General features: G+C 37.1%; 1 protein-coding gene across 9 annotated transcripts in view; it reads left to right on the forward strand.

Annotated features, from left to right (window-relative positions):
* KDM4C (lysine demethylase 4C) overlaps positions 1-21,582 on the forward strand; it is a 308,684-nt gene that overhangs the window by 140,151 nt on the left and 146,951 nt on the right. Inside the window, exon 9 of one of the 9 annotated variants that reach the window (XM_080372283.1) lies at positions 844-20,760. The exons of the other annotated variants lie outside the window; for them this stretch is intronic. Within the exon in view, the coding sequence (XP_080228409.1) occupies positions 844-891 (48 nt within the window). The 3' untranslated portion in view covers positions 892-20,760. Of the gene's footprint in view, positions 1-843; positions 20,761-21,582 lie in introns of those variants that run through there. 9 annotated transcript variants of the gene reach the window in all.

A 21,582-nucleotide genomic window follows, 5' to 3' on the forward strand; every position in this document is an offset into this window, starting at 1 on the left:
ATCTTAAAGGTTTTCATTAACTTCAGATTTCTGTCTTTTCTTATAGATTTTATCACATTAACCTGAGATACGATGGTGTGACTGTGTTTGGAACTTCCATTTATATTGATATATATTGATAAAGCATTTTTCCTATGTAGAAATTAGACTCATACAGATTAACTTTAATCTTAAAAGACTACACTGTCTATTTTTTTGAGGCGTGTGTTTACATTTTTTTAGTTTAGCACTATAAAACATAGTAACAGTGATAAGGCCAGCACTACAAAATAAAAAGCCTGATCTAGGGTTCTTGGTTTTCTTTAGCTTTTCTGATTAACAGTGTAAGATACTTTCTTAAACTCAGGTCTTTTACTGCATACTGCCAAACAATGTTCTATTTATTTAACCATTTTTGAATGTTGTAGTGCAGTTTAAAAGGGTAGTACTAGGGCTAGTTATAGTTGTAGTGTTGTTTGTGGATAATGAATTGATGTATTTTCTCTTGACTGTGAATTTGTTTTGTTATTGCCTTATTTTAATGTTATCATTCTGAAATACAGCTGTAACCTTCTTTTAAATGTCTTCAAGTACTCTTAAACAATGCACTTTCAATTACTACAGGTAAGATTTGTTGAAGAAAATAGGTAAAGCAAAAGTAATTTCACCTTTATTATTCAAATAGGAGTTCAGTGCCATGCAGCAATAATTAATGACAGAAATGTTACTTTGCACACACAATGCATCAAGTAGAGATCTTTTTGGTTTTTTACTTTCTGGTATATAAATGGGAAGGATATTTTTTTTGTTGTTTTTTTATTTTTTTTTTCTACTGCATTTATTTATGTAACTTTTATTTTATAGGGATGCATTCAAATATTTGAGGGAAGACAGTCAAAGAAGATCTTGTGAATTGAATCCTGACAGTGGTTATGTGTTAGTTTCCTGGCATTGTCATTTCTAACGACAGGCTTATTTCAAGCAAAATCCTTGCCTCTCCCCTCCCCAAAATAAGCTAAAAACATACTCTGTTTCTGTTCACCAGCTAATCTTAAGAAATACTAAGATTTTTCTTTCTTTATGTTGTCCTTTCAGAACATGCTTTTGTCAGTGTTCGCACGGAACTTGTAAAAATGCATGGGTCTTGGGGAAGCAGTCTTTGGTGATTTATGTGTCTGTGAACACAGTCCAAACTCAGATGTGCCAGAGCACCGAGAAACTCCAAAAGGGGCATGAAGGCATTCAGCACCTTCTGGAGTTGCCGAGAATTTAGCGGGATCAAACTCTAATTGCGTTTTAATGTTCTTTCCCTGTCTTACGCATCACTGTTGGATGTTCCAGCAGTGTGATCTGAAAATCAAATGGTTTTCTTTAAGCTTACACAAGCTGCTTTATAAGCTACTAAACCTAAACTACTTTGAAAATAATTTAAACTTGTTATTGAAGCTGAACTCCATCTTGGAAGGTGTTTACATTAATATCTTGGACTTGTTCACACACTTGAAAACAGTAGTTAAAATGGTAGCGATTTAAAAATAAAATCTATTAAATGCAAATAGTTTTCAGTAATAAGGTGATTCATACCTAGAAGTTCTGAGTGAACATTACAGGATGTAAATTTGTGCCAGATCCCATAGGCTTGAGTATAGCACCAGGCATAGCTGATATTTCAGTGTTAGTGACATCCTTAAGCTGCTAGACTGCTGGAGTCAATCCTGAAGATTGATTTAGCTTTAGAGGATGTGATATATATTGGTGACAGACAATGGAGCTTTTTAAGTGTTTGGAATGATGTAACAAGGAAAGCTGCAGAAAATCCATATGCTTAAGTTCTGTCTAACCAGTTTTGAATGTTGTTTCTCTGAGCATGTCTGTAAATAAAACTATACCATCATAGTAACTGTTCCCAAGCTTCTTTGTTTCCTTTAGTTTTGAAAAATGTTTTTAAAATCTTTTTTTCCCTCAAATTATCTCTTTTTTTAGGTGGAAAAATTGGTAAAATCTGATTATGTTATACTATACCCTCATTGTTAAGATAAATCCATTATTAAAATTAAGATAATGGATCATATTCTGGGACTCCTGTGTTTAATCACATTTCCCCATGTAGGAAGGAAGCCTGGAAGACTTCACCAGTTGAAGACTTTTCATATAAAAGAATCCGTGGGTGATGTGGAGCCTCTGCAGTAGGCTGATGATCTTGTGTTTCACCCTTGGGAGGACAGGCGTGGCAAGGGAGCAGAGACTCTCCATTTTGGAGGTTTCTATTGCTGAACAGCTCTATGAAGTTGTGTTCTAACTGGAAGAAAAACAGCCTGAAGGGTACAGATATTTTTTTTTTTATTATGCTACAGCTGGCCTCCAGCTACAGACAAAAGAAAGGGGAATGCACAGGAAATTGTGATAATTGGAAGCCATTTAATCTCCTGATTTCCTCTGAATCTTTCAAGCACAGAATAGCATCTGGGCTAGTGCATTAGCACTTTTTTTGTATTTACCTGCATAAAATTTCATGATTATCTGATTATTTTTTCAATGTAACTCATTAATATGGTGTTGTGCAAAGAATATGCCTTCTGCATCTTAGTGGACAGAATGAAATTATTTTGTACCAGCTTTATTCTAAGAACACAGGAATTTATGGGAGTTGTAAGCAAATTATGATGGAGATCGATTGCTGTGGTTAGGAGATAAAGTAGGCTTAATTATAAGCAAAATATGGCTAAATATGCATTTACAGAAAGTAACTGCTAGAAGAATATTCTTTTGGTTGCAAGAGAAATATTTAAAATTAGGATAAGCCAGGTATCCCTCTACATTTATCAGTAAGTGTGGCTCTTTGCCTTGTTGCTTTACAGGTGAAACTGATCTGTAGGTCTAATGCCATTACATGGTATCTGAAGGTGTTGGTTTTGTAGTTGTAGCTGGGTCATTGTTCCCAAAAATATAATTCACTCAGCTTTTCTGCTCTCCTCTTTGGTTTCTGCTCTGGAATTAGGTGATCTCCTTCCCACAGCAGGGTCATAAGGGAAGACGGTGGGGTTTATGTATTACTTTAAGAATTGATTTTTCTTTCCTGACAGCAGGTGAGTTGGAGGTCCTTTGGCAGCTTCTGGTACTGCAGGAGCTTGTGTGCTATTGGCATGAGCTGCTGCTTTTGGAAATTAGATAAAAGACAGTGTCTGTAGGAGGCTCCTTACTGCAATTGCTAGTTTCAACTGTTAAGAGCATAATAGTGAAGACAGTGGTGAGACTTTGGCATTGGCTGCAAAGATAATTTTGAGATGCCATAATTTTCTTGAACAAAAACAAAGAAAACTGAACAGCATTTTCTGAGACAAAGGAATGGAAATTCTCTAATTTTCCAGCATTCACAAATTTTAAGTTTCTCAAAGAAACAATGACAAGATTTTTTTTTTTGATGGGGAAATTAACTTTTTCAGTACAGTATTTGCTATTACTTTTTTGTGTTGTGTGGAAATAATGGTATTGTTATCGGCATGCTTTTTTTAGTGACGAAAATATTCTAAACTGGGTAGCAGTAGTTGTACTTTTAAGTTAGTAAGAAAATGGAAAAAATAAGGGAACTACTTCTGTGTATAAGCAAAACATTGTATCTATTTGTTATTGCAAGCTTAGGCTCAAACTAATGTTTTTACTACAGCAGCTACTTTGTCATGACAATACATAATTGAAAGTTTGACATTTTGTGACATTTTCTAAAATACACAGATTTTTATGTGTTTACTGTACACAGCTGGTATTAAATATATTGCAGTTATAAAGGAGAATTTAGGGCTTAGCACAAATTCTTCTCAGGTTATCCATGCTGTTGATACTGTTTGAGTAATGAAAATTTTTACCTTTCTGCTGAATTTGTAGTATTTTGCATTAACAACAGTGTTGTTATGGAAAACATGGGAGTTTGCTGTTTCATCTGAAGGTGATGAAGCCTCACTTTGGAGAACTTTCCAATTTGTCTAGAACACATCAGTAAGTATGAATATGAAAAAGAGAGCATAGTAGTAGGCAATAAGAATTAGACAATTAACTTTGATTAGTCTGAAAAAGAGAGGACAGAGGCATGATACCGCAAGCCTTGCAAGAGGTTCTTTTAAGAAGGATGTTATTCCTTTGTTCTCTGTGTCCAGGCAAAATGATACAAGAAAAGGCATATATGCTTCAGTTGCATGAAAGATTATTTACTTTACCTTTTAGAAGAACACTTTCTTGATGGAAGGCTATCTAATTATGAAATATCTAGTATTAGGATTTTTAGAGAGCTTGTGTAATAACTAGCACAGCACTGACAAATATTTCTCAATGCAGAATAAACAGAATCTGAAGTTTCCCAACTGCAATATACTTACTACACCTGTGTGTGAGCCACTTCTGTGTGACACCTTTACTCAAGCAGATGCAAGTAACAGCCAAACACATTCTCTATGCGTGTGACCTGGTAAAGAGTAAATAGTGCTGAATTTATTTTTCCTTTAAAAATCTCTTTCCAAGGGATTAAGAGCTATGGAACCAGGAAAGTGTGTGGAATTTGGAAAATCTGTGTGCATATATATGCATTTACTTTCATTGAAGTTTCTACATGAGAAATTTATGATATGGACAGCAGGTAAATGTTTTTAATTGTACGTACCACTAGTGGTCTTTCGGTGAGGGAGTGCTGTAGTAGAGTGCTGCAAGAAGATGTATGTAAGTTACAAAATTTCTGTATGGGGTTTGTTGGAAGTTATGGTTTTGGAGAACTATATTATAGACTAAGTTGTTGGCAAAGTTTGTAAAACTTCAATTCTATGTGAGGTGTCTGCCCTCAGTATTACAAAACCATATCTAAGATTCTGCTGGTGAGAAATCCTCAGATTTCTTGTTCTTTTTCTGTTAAATCTGTGTTTTCAAGTTAGTTTCCTGATTCAATTTTTTTTTTATGTTCTCCCTCTGTTTTTTTTTTTTTTGTTGTTGTTTTAGGATTTACTGTTTTGACTGGTTAATGCTGTAATATGCTGGACTGACTTTAGCTATCCTTGGTGTGTACAGCTGAGCTAGTAGTCACTGCAGATTTGTGTAGTGTTGTCTGCAGGGAGAATTAAGTATTTTCAGACTGCAGTTTCTTTAGCAAGAGACCTTGGGCATGAGTTTAAGCAAGACATGAATTGTATGCTAAACTCCATTGACTATATTGACAAGTTTGCCACTGGCTGCAAATGTAGTTTACGCTGACTACACTCAACACAGGATTTTACATTTAGTGTAAAGACTGTTATTCCCTGACTTACGTGATTCTTTTGTGAAATGCCATGGAGTACGTATGCCTCAAACTACTTTGTTTTGATACTGTGAAAGACTTGAGGAATATTAACTTGTTTGTCATCAATCAACATTTTTGGCAGGATTGTCACAGATATATATCTGAGTATCTTTTGTGACACTTTTCAGAAAGTAACAAATTTCATTCTACTGTCTGTATATTAAGGCCTTTTTCCACACCTCATACACTAATATAAACATTTCTATGTTTCTCTGCTGTGTATGTTACCCCTGATGTACTTGTTAAAGCCTTTTTTCAGGTGTTGCTCAGTGTTACGTTCCAGTTTCTAACAGTACTTCTGTGTGTGCTTTACAAAATGTGATTGGCTGTGTATTCAAGTTCTTTCTTCCATACTCAGACTTTTATGGTCTTTAAGACTGTTAAGCACTTGCTGAGAATCCAGCTTGGCTTTCATTGTTGTAGAGAGACCAAATGGGTCTGTGAAAATAATGTGTTATAGCACAGTTTCTAACCCTGATTCTTGAAAGAGAGACCGGTGCGCAGCAAATGTCAACATTGATTAAAAACTTTCTTTATTGTGTTTTAAGAAACCTACATATGTTCTTTTTTTACGTAGCAGATAGAAAGCGGATTCCCATCTGTTTCTGTTTGTCATGGCCAAATGTACAAAAATCTGTTTGGACTGATGATACTTGCTCATCCGGACTAAAATGAGTGAAATTTTTGGTTTATGAATTGCAAGGTGTAAAACCGTATAATTTCTCAATATTGTTCAGGAGCCTTTTTGCAAAGTATGGCTGGTATATGCTAAAAGGCATACTTGGTGAATACATTTTATTAGGCTAATTACTTAAGGAAAAATTATTTTTCTCAATACCAAGCGGATCTGTTTCTTTGCTGTTCCATTCTACAGCAGTGCTGATTAGCATGAATGGTAACTGCATGTGCCTGATATTCTTTAGCTCAGGCTTTTTAGGGGAGAGAGGATAATGACTTTGGCACTTACTCCATATTTGTAATGCTTTGAAAACACATGTGTGAAAGCTGCCTGGCATATAGTTGCTTAGGAGCATGGTAACTAATGCATTGAGGAGTTTCCTCATAGATGTGACTACAAAACTATTACTGCTCTATACGGTACATCCAGCCTACTAGGCTTTCTCTTTGTATTTATCTTATTATTTTGCCAAAAGCTCATTTCGTATTTTCCCTTTGGAGTCTTCTCTGTGCTATTGTGTTTACTGTAAAATTTCCAGCCGGCATTATCACTGGTTCAGCTGTACAGCTGGCAGGAGCAGTGAGAGCTGCAGCATATGCAAGATGCTGAAAGCTCTTGGCGACTTTGTCTTTTTGCTTTCTAAATCTGCTGCAAGCAAAGCTCGTACAATGGAAATTTTCCTTTGTCATTGCTTACATCACTGCATCTTCTTGTGGGTACAGGCTGGTGGTAATAAGAATAGGAAAATTCTTTAATAAAATGTTGGTGTAAAAGTAGCATGGGTTTTCTTCAAAGCTGTTGGGAGCCCAGTGATAATCCTTCTGTGACCTGTGTCATAGTTGCCATGGAGGATTGGATACAACTTGTTTCATAGCTTTCAACGATGTTCTTGTCAACAGTGCTTAAATGCATAAGGAAATATTTGAAGAGTCAAGTGAGGCAGTGACTGTCAAAAAAGGTGTGAGCTGAGTTCTGCTGAACAGGTTTTCTATTATGTTTAAGAAAAAGAAGATGGTAGAGTTTTTTTAAGCGTTCTTTAGACTGAGAAGCTGTAAAAGCCCTGTGCTTTGCCTGATAAAAAGCCACCTCTTGGTCACAAATTGAATGATCATCAGAAAACTAGAGAGTTTATGGAAACAAGAAGCAAACCTTAATGCTATAGCTTTCCAGGATATATAAGTGACTGTAGTTGTGGAAAACTACAGTTACAACTCACTTAGATTGACTCTCAAGCATAAAAAAACAAAGTCCATTTAAGATGTAGATATTTTGCAAATTTAAAGGAAAGAATCTGATTAACCAAACACAGATAACAGTAAAATAAAGGACCAAAACATTTCATAATGGAACACTAACAGTGTTAAAAACACAGATGGTGCAAATGACCAAATTTCCTAGCAGTATTAATTTGACTGTATCACAGAACATTTGATTTATGGATTAAGCAGAAATTTATTCAGGAAAAATCCTTTTGCCTTGAGTTAGCTGGGTACCGCTTTTACCAATGAAACACAGATTTCCACATGGCATGTTTTGTCTTCATTAAGTGTAGTATCATATAATAATATATATCATGTAAGCAAACAAAACCCCCCAAACCCCATTTTGCTTCTTGCAGGATAAATTAGTAAACTGTCAACTGCAATCTTGGAAAAAAATTCCAGTTTCTTGGGAATTGTAAGATTGTGGGTCTTACTAAGAATTTTAACACTGTGTCTGCCATGCTTACAAATATTTTTTTCCAGAACTAGCATAACTTCCTTACAATACTATTAGGTTTGAGGGGAAAAAATACAGTGCTTTTGCCCTTGTACAATTTATTTCTCTGTTCTCAACCAACGCCATTGTCATGGATTAGCCTTGACTAAGGGACAAACACCCACCCAGCTGCTCACTCACCCTCCTGAAACAGATCACTTACTGACCACTGTTGTGTGCAAAACAGACCCAACTTGTCGAAAAGGAATTTGGCCAATTAGAATAGATTTCAGTAGTGAGAAACAGACAAATATTAAACCAACACCTTTCTTGCCCCCTTTCTGAGGCTTAACGTTTCAATCCTGACTCTTCTACCCTCTGCTTCCTGCAGGGGCACAGGGAGGACAGGGGTGTATGTTCACTATGCAGGTATCGACTCTCTGCCAGTCCTTCCTTCGCTCCCTTTCCCCTGCTCCGTTCCTTCATGAGACTTCCAACTGCTCTGGCATGGGCTCTCCGCAGGCCGCAGGGAAATACCTGCTCCGCCACGGAGCCCCTTCTCCCTTCCTTCTGTGACCTTGGTGTTCCCTCTCCTGTTTCTTACTCTCTTTTTCATTCCCTCCTCTGACTGTTTCGTGGTTTTGCCCTTTTTGAAGTATGTTTTGACAGAGGCACCGCCATCTTGGCTGCTGTGCCTTGCCATGGGTCTGCTAGAGCTGGCTGAACAGGCTGTGACTGGACATAGCAGCCTGTGGCTCCTCTCCCCATGGAGGCTGCCCCTGCAGCTCCCCCCCTACCAACACCTTGCCATGGCCACCCGCTGCAGTAATTTATACTATTCAGACAGTGTTCAGTTTCTGCTTCTGTTCTGCTTTTAATCTTAAAACAAAGTTTCATCATTTAGGAATTGCTGTTAAATCACATTTTCATGATGATGATTTATTTAGTGGTATATATCTAGTTGCTGTAGTGCTTCAGAATCCCTGCATCTGTGATTTGGGCTTTTGCTGTATTATGCTGCTGCTGAGACTCAGATAAGCTTGAACCCTTGGAGAATTCACTGTTATTTGAGTCGTAGTGGCTTTGCTAATCTCTCTGCTATATTTCATTTTGGAATCCGTCTTCTCTTAAATGCCTCAGTCACATTTACATTGAAAAATGTTATATTACAGCTGTGCTGCTTTTGGCTTTGGGTCTTATTATGCTGGGAATTCAAGATATGCCTTTCTGTCCATAGGGACAAATGCAGTATAACTGCAATTCTCTGGATACTATAGCTGGTTATTAAAGTACAGCACATTCTGTGGGAAAAAGAGTGTCGTTTTATGGATTGACTTGTTCTGTAGCAAGGTTTGAGGTGTGGAGTGCATTAAATTTGACAAACATTGGCTTGTAGCACACAGTAAACTGCAAAATGAAAGTTAATCGTAGCCTGTGCTAGCACATGTGTAATTATTTTGTGTGTTTCTGTAATTTTAACATGCCTGAGAAATGAGAGTACTTGTTTTCTGGTACCCATGGATAGCTGTCCTGGTTTCTAACTACTGGTGTTCCCCAACATCCCCCCTCCGTGCCCCCCTTTTTTATTTCTAACCTGTGCTCATGCATGAAGGCTAGTACAGGTATGTTAACATAAGCTGCCATTGTACCTTCTTTTTCCTGGATAATCACACAAAATTTTCTGGTTTATGTTATATAAAAAATATTTTTTATGCAAATAGTAAATGTTTTGGTATTAATTGAAATCTTAGGCAACACCTTTTGTGAATTATTTCCAGGTGAGCTGTCTTCAGATTCAGTAGTGAGGGAAGGAATAGTAATGTATATATTACATATATGTATATTCCCCCCTGACCCCCCACCTCTCGACATGCTTTCTAATTATTACTCTGTTCTCCAAGTCTGTTTGGTTTGGCTTTCAAAATCACTGTGCACTGAAAAAGACTCATGAATGCTGTGCATAAAATTGCTATTACTGAGGTCACTGTGCCCAGGAAAAAATGTTAAATCTAATTTTTCAGTGTATTTGGTTGCCAAATATTGTTTAAGGGTGCCTGTGATTTCCATGTAAAACATCTCTGGCTGTACATGAGATGCCCAGATTCAAACTCCATGCTTTTTAGAGATACAGTGAATTGTTAGGTGTGAGGAGTCTGGTTTATAAGAGTTGTTTATTCTCCAGAAACCCGTTCAACAAACTTTGTGAAGCAGAAACCAAAAATGAGTGCTGTGTATGAAGATTATAGTTGGAGGAAAGGTCTGGTTTTGACACACATGGTTTCTGTCTCTTGCTCTCATTTGTACTTCTGATTCAACTGATTGCAACAAGTGGTTCTTTGGGTGTTGTGTCATCCTCACAGGACTGTAGAATGCATTCAAAACATCCCCATCATTCTTGATATGCGTCTGTAGCTGTGGTGAAAGTGGTACTGCTTCAGTTCAGTCATGCTGATAGAAATCCTATGCACAAATGTAATTACTTAGGCTATTTGGCTATTAGAGAGAACTGCAAGTTGCCTGGAGGTTTGTGCAAGCTCTTACTAGTAGCTGGGCTATCTTGGGCATCTTTACCCCAGCACAGTGCAGAGAGGTACACAGAGGTATGCAGCAGTTTTGTACTGTGTCTTTTTGCTAAATTCCATTGTGTTACCACTGTCTTTCCCTCATCCATGGTTGCATTGCCTTACCCTAAATTGTTTCTTCCCATTTACAGACTGGTGTATTTGCGTAGCTTCTGTCTGGACAGTGAACGCTAAAAGGGCATCTGCTGTGCCATCTCTGCCAGCATGCTGCTGCCTCATTGCTGAGGCCTCACAGTAGGTCAGACTTACAGCATGCCATACAGCCAGTCACCAGCTGCCACAATTAATTCAGATGTCCGTGAGAGCAGGGATATAACCCTATCAGAAGTTGCACATCATGAATTATTGTATTATTCACCCCTTCATGGAATTTTGTATCTGAATGTGGATGGTATTATTGATAGCTCTTTTCTTCAGTCAGTCTGTTTTTTCTTAAAAAAATATGTTAGCTTTTAAGTAGCAAGGGGCTGCATTGCTCTAAGTAATCGTGAAGTCTAACGAGGAATAAGAAAGCTTAAACATATCAGGGAAAAGCACTTTATCAAAAGACAGCCTGCTTATAGTGTATGACTAAAGATTTAATTTGAATATGAAGTCAGACTAAATGGTCATTAAAAATGTGAGCAAGTTATTATTACACTGATATTGCATGTCCAAAACGAAGATGTGATAATGACAGTATTCTATGTAGGACAAATGATCATATGTCTTTGCACTCTAGTTTACTGTAACTTCACTTGAATGCATGTTAACCAGTACATTTAAGCAGCTGAAATTGCCTTATTCAGTTCAGCACTGATAGGTTTTAACTTAGTTCAGGAGAAATCCTCGGTTGTGTTGCTCAGAGGTCAGGTGTTTTAACTAGGCCTGCTGAACGGTCTGTTGTTGTTGTTGTTTTTGGTGACCTGACACTTTATCAGTGTTATGGGAAAAGTTTTTCCTACTTCTCTCTCCCAGAAGAATGTGCAACTCTAAGTTTATGGACTTGTTAAACCATAATTCTTGGACTTCACCTCTGAATACAACCAATCTCTTCCATTTGTCCTCTGTTGCTAACCAGTGGCATTTTCAAAATTACATGCATATCATAACTAGAGAGCTTAAATTCACCATCCATAATCACTGATGGGAAAAACTTACTGGCCTTTAATCCTTTTCAGTGTGTGCTTATTGTTTTCAGATCCTGGTATATAATCCTGGCATGCAAGGATTTGTAGATGTAGTTGTCAACTATTTTTATGTTTCATAGGATCATATTCAGGGTCCTGGCTCCACTGCCAGGCTGTCCTCATGGGGAAAAAGATTTCTCCTTAGCTACAGTTTGCACCTCTTGTGTTTGAGTTGATGCCCACTCTCCCACCTTCCTGTGATCCACCACTCTGGCTCTGCTCTCTTGGTAACCTCTCAGGCACTGGGGAGCTGCTGTTGCTTCCCCCCTGAGACCACCTCACCCATTCTTCAGGCTAAGTAAATTCATCTTTTTCAGCCTTGTCATGTTCTTTTCTCTGACTGCCTTGATGAACCTCTGCTGAACTCACTTCTTTTTATCTACATTTTACAGAAAGGGAGGGAATTAATCCCAGTAGGTGCAGTCTGATGAGTGCTGAGCTGGTTAATGGCCACTGCCTGTAACCTGCTGGCTACCCTGCTGTCAGTAGAACTCAAGGTGCTGCTGACCCTTGTTGATGTCAGGGTGCTTTGCCTTTCCAGAGCAGGATTACACGTTGGTGAGGACAAGCTAAATTTCAGTAGGCTTCTGTCAGCCCATTCCTTCTACCTGTCCAGATCTTTCTGAACATCAGCCCTGCCTTTACATATCAACTGGTCTCCCAGCTTGGTGTCATCTGAAAACTTGACACCATAATCCATCACCTTATCCAGCTCACTGATAGAAATATTAGGTCCCAGGACAGACCCTTGCTACTGTTACTCTGCTTGGTTCTGGTCTCTACGTAGACTATGAGCCACAAACCACAGCAATAAACTGTCCATCTGGTGAGTATTTTACCTATCTAATTGTCCATCCATCCAGACTGTAAGGCCTAAAATTGAATATGAGAAATATTGTGGGAGATAGTGTTGAAAGTGTTGCTAAAGTTGAGGTGAGTGACATCCACTGACGACCACAAATCTGGTCATTTTGTCAGAGAAGGCAATCAAGTTATTCAGTCATGATTCACTCTTGGTGCCTATAAGTGTTGTCCAAGATGACTCATTTCATGACTTGTCTCTGACACCTAAGAAGGCCAATTGGTCTGCAGTTTCTGGACCACCTTTTGGCCTGCTTTTGAAGATGTGTGCATTGTTTACTGTTGTCCAGTCACCAGTACTTTCCCCTGTCATCTCCACAGCACTTCAAAGATGACAGAAAGCAGTCTTACTATGATAATAGCCAGTTTTTTTGATACAGCCCATCAGCTGCATGGAGCTGGATGGGTTGAGTTTTGGCAGGAATGGTTGACAGCTCTCATCCATGTTGGTAGGCCATCTTCTTCTACTGTACTACTGAGCGTGGAAGGTGGAGGGGCTTTGTGAAGACTGCAACAAAGCAAGCACCTCTTACTTAGTTCCTTCTGTCAGTACATCACTGTCTTCATTCAGCAGTGAGCACACACTTTACTTGGTCAGCCTTTTACTACTAGAGCAGTGGTAGAAGCTGCTCTTGTTGCCATTTGATATCCCTTGCAAGTGTCAACTCTAGATGAGCTTTGGCTCTCCTAACACCATCCCTACATGCCTAAAATTCTTTTACAGGCTTGCCCTGCCTCCAACTTCCATGTGCTGCCTTGTTGCTTTGGAGCTTAGTCTTCAGTTACTGTTAGCCAAACCAGCTCTGGCTACATTTAAACATGCTGGTTTTCCTGAGTATCAGGACAATTTTTTCATGGGCTGGGAGGGTGTTTTCCTTTAAAATATGCAAGCTTTCCTGAACTCTTTTATCCTTTGGAGCTGCCTTCTTTGGGATCCCATCAACCAGTTCCTTCAGTAAGCTGAAATCTGCTCTGCTGAAGTCTCAGGTCTGTGCTATGCTTCTTTCTTTCCTTGCTCCTCATGAAATAAAATATGATAACAGGGCTGTTGTGTAAAAAGTGAAGGTTATATATTCTAATAAAGACTTGAAGACCAAAGCAGAGCGTGTCTCATATTTTGTTACTGGCAGTGGAATTCTGGTTGCCTGGTGTACCAGGATATTTATTTGGCTAGTAAGTTATGGCTGTAGGGGCACCTGTTTTGTGAGTTGTTTTCTTACATAATATTTTTCACCAATCATTGCAGTCTGTTAATTGATACTTTTTGGTAATGACAAAGAAAGTGACTGTTCAGTGATGATCTCGAACACAGAGCTTGATTTTATGTATTTGAAACAGTAATGAGACCTCTGTTTTCTCTACCATGTGTTACTTGAGTAAAGGTTCAAGACACCCAACTAAAAAGAAAATCAGTCTTCCCAAATGAAGTGAATGGTGCTGGTTTGTTCTGTTTGATGTTTGAGGGTTTTTGTTTGTTTGGGAGTTTTTTGGTTTCGTTGTGGTTTTTTTTTTTTTTTTTTTTTTTTTTTTTTTTTTTTGATGGGGTGGTTTTCCGGTTGTTTATTTATTTATTTTTTTTGGCAGGTGGCTTAAAGCTGGGGCTGTAAAACATGCCATGTACCGTGCTTTATTTTCCCAAACTGGATGTTAATTATCAGACTCTAACAGTGTCCATTAGGAGTGTTGCCATGCCGCTATAAAACTAGATGTGTGGAATATAAGATTTGTAATATGTAGCAGATCAGACAAATATTGCATGTTAATAACCTTACCTCTGTTCTTATTGCCAGTATTTCATAGTTATGTACAAGATGTCACTGTTGTATACTAACTGATATTAAGGAAAATGGCATTTTTCCATGTTTGAGTAGGAGTTTAACTTTTGTTATGTATTCAATAGTATCAGTTTATTTTACCTTATTACAGATGGCAGTTACAAATACCGTTAGGAATGATTAAAAAAAAAGTAATCGTATTCTCTGAGCAGCATCATTCACTTTCACTGCATGAGCAAGATGACATGTTCCTCAGTCAAACTAAAGGGGAAGCTAGTATGTCATTTGTGTATGTTTAGGTTCCTTTGGGTGATGGCCCGATAAGCACTCATGATTTCCTGAAGCAAAATATTACCTGGGAATTTCTAAGTGACTTTAAATCTGAGCATTCAAGGGTGGAAGGAAGTATGAATGTCCTTGGTCTATGCTTTTCAATCAGTCTTCCATGTATTTGTCTTCCCTTTAAGACCGTTTTCATTGCTGGAGTTTAAATTGGTTCCTAGCCATACTTCCTGTCAAGCTGGGTACCATTTGGGATAGTGGTGATTAACAGAAGAGTCTGTTGCCAATTGTGACAAAGTCATGGTTACACACAACTGTTTTCTCAGTCTTCTAATAGTTGAAAAACTGGAGCATGAAAGCCAAAGAAAATAAAAATCTCTGCAATGAGAATTTGGCTGTGGGGTAGTAGCGTTTTCTTTTGCAGTTGTTTCTGAGCTACTGTAAAAAAAGGCCAAATTGTCTATGACTTTTAAAAATAGTGAATTGTAATTTTTCTTTTATTTTATGTTCTGTTTCAGTACAAATTACATAGTGTAAAATTGTTCCGTAACAACATAGATACTTTTCCAGTCCACTGTGTCTCTCAGTGATTTTGAATGCCCTAGTGCAAGTTACTCCAATGCTGTCATTTTCTTCTACATATAGGGGCCTGGATTTAAGTGGTGTGATGCTGTAGCTAGGTTTTGAAAGAAGTGTATCGGTTCTAGCATATTAGAGTGGATTGTTATATTTTTAATCAATAAAAAGTTAATCGCTATAAACTGGAAGATACCATTGTTGACAGGTAGAAAGCATTCTTGACATTGTTGAGAATGTAATGCATTTAAATACACATCACCTTTACTACCTGTTTGTGTTTTTTTTCTCCAAATCTTTAGTTGATTTCAAAATTGCCATCAAAAGTCTATGGAGGCAATTAATTGATCTGTGTCAGCGTTGCTATTTTATATTAAAAACACAGAAATTAACTGTTGGTGTTGAAGAGCATTTTGTGAAATCTAAAAAACATTCTGCACCTGGAAACAAGGTAAAGATTAGTCTACCTGCTGCCTGTAACTGGTATCTTTCATAACATGTATCGCCTGCTTAATGGCAGTGCTGCACATGTTGTGCACCAGCACTTTGCTGTGCTTTTTATATGGGGAGAGAATAAAGTGTTTTGAATACGGCATATGGTTTGGAAGTAGGAATGGCTTTAGTCTGTGTTTGAACTGAGGCCTGTAAAACAAGCAGAGCAGCTTGGTACCAGTGTACTAGACCTGGTCCTGCAGCAAGGAAGGCATTGCTGTGTGACTGTGTTGGAAATGTGCTGCATACGCAATGTTGTAATGCAATAGCAAGTCTGTTAAAGAAGCTACCATGATGCTATTGTTAATGTTAATAACTAAATCTCCTAGTTGTCCTAGGGAAATGTTTGAGAATTATTCACTGAAAAACAGATGTAGAGATTGAGACTGCATGTGTCATCTGAGGCAACTGAGCTAAGCTTGTGGAAAACAGATATGATGTTTCATTGTTTAAACATTGTTTTTCATTGAGTTACTTGTTCCTTTAAGATTAAAACCTTCTTTGGATGAAAAGAGCTGTGAAAATCTGTATTAATTACTGGTCACAGATTCTGAAACTAAGTCTTGCAGACAACAAGTCTGTAGCATGTAGGTTGAGCCCAGTTACAGATTTAAGCCTTGTCTCCTTGGTTGGCTGGCAGGCTGTGAGAATCATGAACATTCAAGACGCATCAGAGAAAGAGGCCTGCTGGGTGAGGCAGAAAAATCTGAGACAGATTCCTTTGGCTGCAGTTATTAGAAATCTACTTGCTGTTTCCCAATTTATTCAAATGTAAAATAATTGCCGCTTTTCCAAGTTTAGAGAATCTTCTGTTTCCCAGAAACCTAGAAATACTACTTGAGCAAATAAAATTTTTGAGTAACAGGACTGCAGACAAAAGTCACCTGGAAGGGTAGGAAACCTTGAGCACAAGTATTCAAGCTAGGAATTAAATCTGAGCCTAAGATGTTGTGAAGTGGTAGTAGTGGGACTGCCTCAATGGGTAATTTTTGCTGTTTGTCATTGTGGATATTTAATAAATATTAGTATTTTGTGTTTGATGAAGAAATTAATCACCTCTGTTTTAAAATGCTGAAACCATAGCAGGGGTGGGTGGTGAGGTGGGAAGGATTTTTACTATATTACTCTCTTGCAATTCTGCCATCCTGTCATACCCCTAGTGTGTGTATCTTCTCAAATGTGAAGAAAAATGTCTCTTAGTCCTAAGTGATATTGTTGCACAAATGGGAGAGTGCCTTGGCACTGCTTCTGGTGGACATATGCTAGCCACCACAATGTCAAATGCTTCAGTTTCATCTGCTTCTTTAGTAGTTTAAAAAGGTGGTCCTCTAGGGTGTGAGTAACAGGGATGGCAGCTGGGACCTCATCACTTAGAAATGATGTGGACTTTGGGTCTGCTCTAGCTGATAACTGTGACAACCATATGGGATGTTATTGAATAAAAGAAATGCAATTGTAGATAGTATCAGAAACAACTTTGTTTTTGTTTTTGTGCTGGTGATACGAAAATGTCACAGTCATTGTAGAAGACCATGGTAAAACCCATCTGAAAGACCATGCAATTCTGATCACTAACATTCAAGAAAAGTTAATTCAAAAAGTTGTTCAAAAGGGAGGATTCTTATTTGAAAACAAATTAAAACGCCCTTAGTTTGTTGACTAGAGCAGAGCTGAATGTGTAGCACAGGCACAGAAGTGGGATTGAGAAGCAAGCTACAATTTTATGTATAACTGCATTTTAGCTTTCTGGTTTTCTCCCTTGTAGGCGTAATTCTTCTGTCTGTTAGATTGGTCCAGAACACCAAACTGTACGTGAGTTGTAGGTAACCAAATCCTCTGGTTCTGTTGCAGATCTGGTGGGTTTAGAAACATTATCCTTTGAAGTATGAAAATGTTCACCCCAGTACAATATGAAGAAATCACACAGGCAACCTATGAATATATTTAGGCTAATATCACAGTGAATTTTTTTTATGCCAGGTAGAAGGTGAGTTCCAGACTGGGGTCCTGTAAAAACAGTTTAGAAGGACATAACAAAATACCTTTTCTATTATCACCACCTGATAATTTTTTAGTATTAGAGTAGGCAACCTTGTAGCTCATGTAGGGGAAAAGACATGTGGCTTAGCTGTAATTCTATGGACATTAACTAGAACTGTAAAAGCATATGGCAGGAATGAATTATTTTTTTCAGAGATGAATGCTGAGTTCCAGAGCAGGAGGCCAACAAGGGGAAAAAAACCCACCCTTTTGCTTCTTGTGGAATAGGAATAGCCATCTTGAATCTGTTTTCATTTTGTCATTAGAACCACTTGGTTTTACTTCCTTTAAACTGGAGTATTGCCTGTTATGGTCCCCAGAATTGGAGCAGTAATGAAATCTCAACCTGCTTAAAAGCTGTCCTTAAAAAAGGAAAAGTAACTAGTGTGTCTTTAAGTAGATGACTTTTAGTACTGACAGTATACTGCTTGTTATCTTTTTTTCTTTATTTTTCCAATTTCCCTTGTAATCAGCCTGAAAGAAATAAACATAGAACAAAAAAACCCTCACGACTCAGACCTCATTTGGTAGGTACCTAGCAAAAGAGGTTATTGTGGAAATTTCTGTGGCAATTGCAGAGCTTTTGTTAGGTGATATATTTAATTCCACTTGATACTATATGAAGAATGTAAACTTTTGGTAGCGCTTTTTAGCAGTTCTGCTTGCTGCAGTTGACATAAGAATTGAAGAAGAATGTTATCCTTGAAAATGAAGACATAGCATGCAATATATCCGTTGCGGTTCCTTCTGTATTTGTTTGTATGCAGTCGTGAAGAAGTTGGAAGTGGTCATTTTGTCTTTTTAGTGTATACAGGGTAGAAGATGGGGTATTTAATGAGTAAATGTTTCACAGAAAAATGATTTTAAGATGTGCATCTCCTTTTAGAATGGTCATCTTGCTACTTTTTTTTTCCTGTAACAAGCACTTCATCTATACTTGTGATGAATTTGGATAAAACACCAATGTTCCTGATCCAGGTTGCTATCTTTATAATTTCTTTTAAATTAAATTTTCTTCTGTTTGTGACTGTCTTGAACCCTGTTTTACTTGCACTTTAAGCTAGCTATATTCACAAAGCTTCTGATTTTGCAAGGCATGCTGCATCGTCAGCTTCCATTGAAGTCAAAAGAAGCTGAAGAAACTTGGCATTTTCTCAGAAGATAGATAAGCTTACAGGCAATTTACAAAAGAATATAATTCATGATCCCTCCATCTTCCCTGTTGTGATTTCATGATTGTACAAGTCTTGAGTTTAGATTACTAGTTCTTTTCCAAATAGTTGGTTACAGTTGAAAAGAACATCAAGTAATGTTCCCCTTTTTGTCACATCATTCCCAGTGGCAGGTTTAGTGTTCACTGCATGTGTCTATTAAGCATTAATTCTTTAACTGTATTTTAGTGAGAGAGCACAATATGGTATGTTCCAGTGCAAGAATCTTAATTCCTACACAAACATATGGCATAGAATTATCTACTTAAAGATGGAGCAATCTGATAATAATTTGGTAGAGTGACATCTGCACAATAAAATAAGATGCTGATCGCACTGGAAAAGTAAATGCAAAAGTTTTATACTAACTATTCTGACATCATCAGAAAGCCATTATCATTCCTCCATGGAATGTTAAAATTTAATGATCTAATTTGTTCTTATCACATGCAATATAAATAAAAAATAACCTTATTAAGTATTCAGAGACCCATGCTGAACACAAAACTTTTAAATGCTATTTTCTAGAATTTGGAATTAAAAGTACTTACGTATGTTTAACAGGGAATAAGGAAAAAATGTTAGGAGAAAAAAAAATAATTGTGTGGTCATTTCCATCCTTTACTGAAGATGTTCACATATTCCATTCTATTTGCTGCATAGTTTAATTTCCTCTCTTGTTGGTTCTGTCATCAAGATATGTAATTGAACATCAGTTTTTACTTTTGGGAAAAAATGTGTTAATAGAAGGACATAATCACAGCTTTTGCGTGAATGAGATGAGAGTAATGGTTCTTTGGGGGCAATATGAGGTGTATTCATGTTAGAATGCCACACCTGAACTTAAAGAGAAATCTCCTGCAAATCAGAACATAGAGTTGCATTAACTAAGGTCATGAGGTTCCGCAAGGAAGCATCACCTTATTTTTGAATGCAGTTGACTGAACATCAAGGTGGTAGGTCTTCTATTTTAGGCTTTCCAACTGAGGAATTCACCTCCATCATCCATTCTTCAAAATGGAATGGAAATGCCCAGAAATTTGGACATTACATTGAAATTGACCTTAATTCTGTTTGTAGAGTTGGGATTCTTAATTAGAACTATTACAGAATGTAAGCTATTGTTTTCTTGAAAAATTGGTAGCTTTTTAGATATGCAGCAAGCAAGGAAAAGATTATTAAAATTGATGGAAATATGTAACAGATTCTGATTCTTCTGCTTTAACTGGGTACTACATTAGGGAGTTTTGATAAAAATGGTTTAACTGTCTGGTTACATAGACAGCTTACTTTTTTAGTGCTAGTGTTTAAGGGCAGAGTAGGGCTTGAGTTGCTGACAATATTCCACTTTTGCAATACTGAATCTATATAAAATGTATTTAATGTAGAATTAGAATAGTCAAAATATTTCATATGGGTCTTTTTTTCTCTTCTTTTAAACCTAGTTCCCCCACTTTAATTTACTGTGTCAAACAGCCAGGAAAAATGGCATTTGGATTTCTTAATGGAAAGCTACTGCTGTTTTGGTTGGTGTGGTTGGTTTGTTTGTTTTCCCCCTGAAGAACATACTCATGAAGGTAGAACATATTTATGTAGGTTTTCTTCTTGACAGTTAATAGATCAGAATAGGAAGGCATTTTTCAATGCATAAATAAAAGAACTGCATATAGTGATTTCCTTTTACACATCTATATATAGCCTTTTTTTGGTGTTGCTGTATAAAACATACAGATGTGAGTTTTTTTAAAACTAGAAATACAGTTGGCTGGAATGAGGTCGAATTATCTTAGACTGGTCTTCACTGCCTGCCAGCCTATGGAACTGATACCAGCTTATTTTATGATAGATTTCAGGCTAGCTGCAAGTGGGGATAGAATGTTTCATAGAAATGTATGGAACTGTTGGAAGGTAATGCAGAGTTGATGCAGAAATCTCCTTCACTCTTTGGACATGTTCTGTCTGATTAATAGACTTTTCACAGATTAAAAAGCAACTGAGATATCATACAGGACTATTTGTTTGGTTTTATCAGTTTTCTCCCTGCCAAATACAAACCCCCTGTAAAGGCCCTTTAGAGGGGAAGTAATGTAACACAATATTCTGATATTTCTATGAAGTTAAAGCCTTTACATTTCAACAACAGTTTAATTTATTTCAGGTGGAATAAACATACGTTTTAGAATGGACTAAAAATCAGTAAAATAAATACATTTTATGGTTTCTAAGTAAGAACCACAGTAATGTGAAGTCCATGTCTAAAGTCTTGTGTCTGATTAAACCAAATACAACTAAGGATATGACAGCATCATAAATGTAGCATTTAGGTTTCTATGCACACCCAAAATCCTTAGGTATAAGTACTCATATTTAATTTCCTACATGAGCTGATTATGGAGACATAAATCTGATTACCTGATTATCTTGAAAACATCAAACAGCTTCTCTTTATGAACTCCTTATCCTAAATTTTGGGCCCAATCCACAGGAAGCTAGCCATAATTTTGTTTTGCCTGTAGAAGCTTAATTAGTTTTATTAGACTTTGTGACTATAGAAATTATCTCCATGCAGTGTTGTGGGAAAATATCTTCTATTCATTTGGCAGAAAAATTCAATAGGCATCACATCATATTGTCACTCTCTTGCAAGCAGAATCCTGATCTTTTGTCAAAACAAAAGGAACAATTGACTGATGGCAATTCTGATTACTTAAAGTAATTACTGAAAGAAGACATATAGATCTTAAATGATCCTTTTATTTTCTACAGCCACCCAAAATGTATAATGATAAAATGACACATATTCTTTATTGTGTTCTGTTTAAAAAGAAAAGGAAAAAAACTATACTAAGCATACTGTTTGATAAGAGCAAAGTTGCCATAACAGTGCGATGCCTTTTCAATCTATTTGCTACAAATGA

Source organism: Falco punctatus (genome assembly GCF_963210335.1).
Source record: "Falco punctatus genome assembly, chromosome: Z".
Lineage (NCBI taxonomy): Eukaryota > Metazoa > Chordata > Aves > Falconiformes > Falconidae > Falco > Falco punctatus.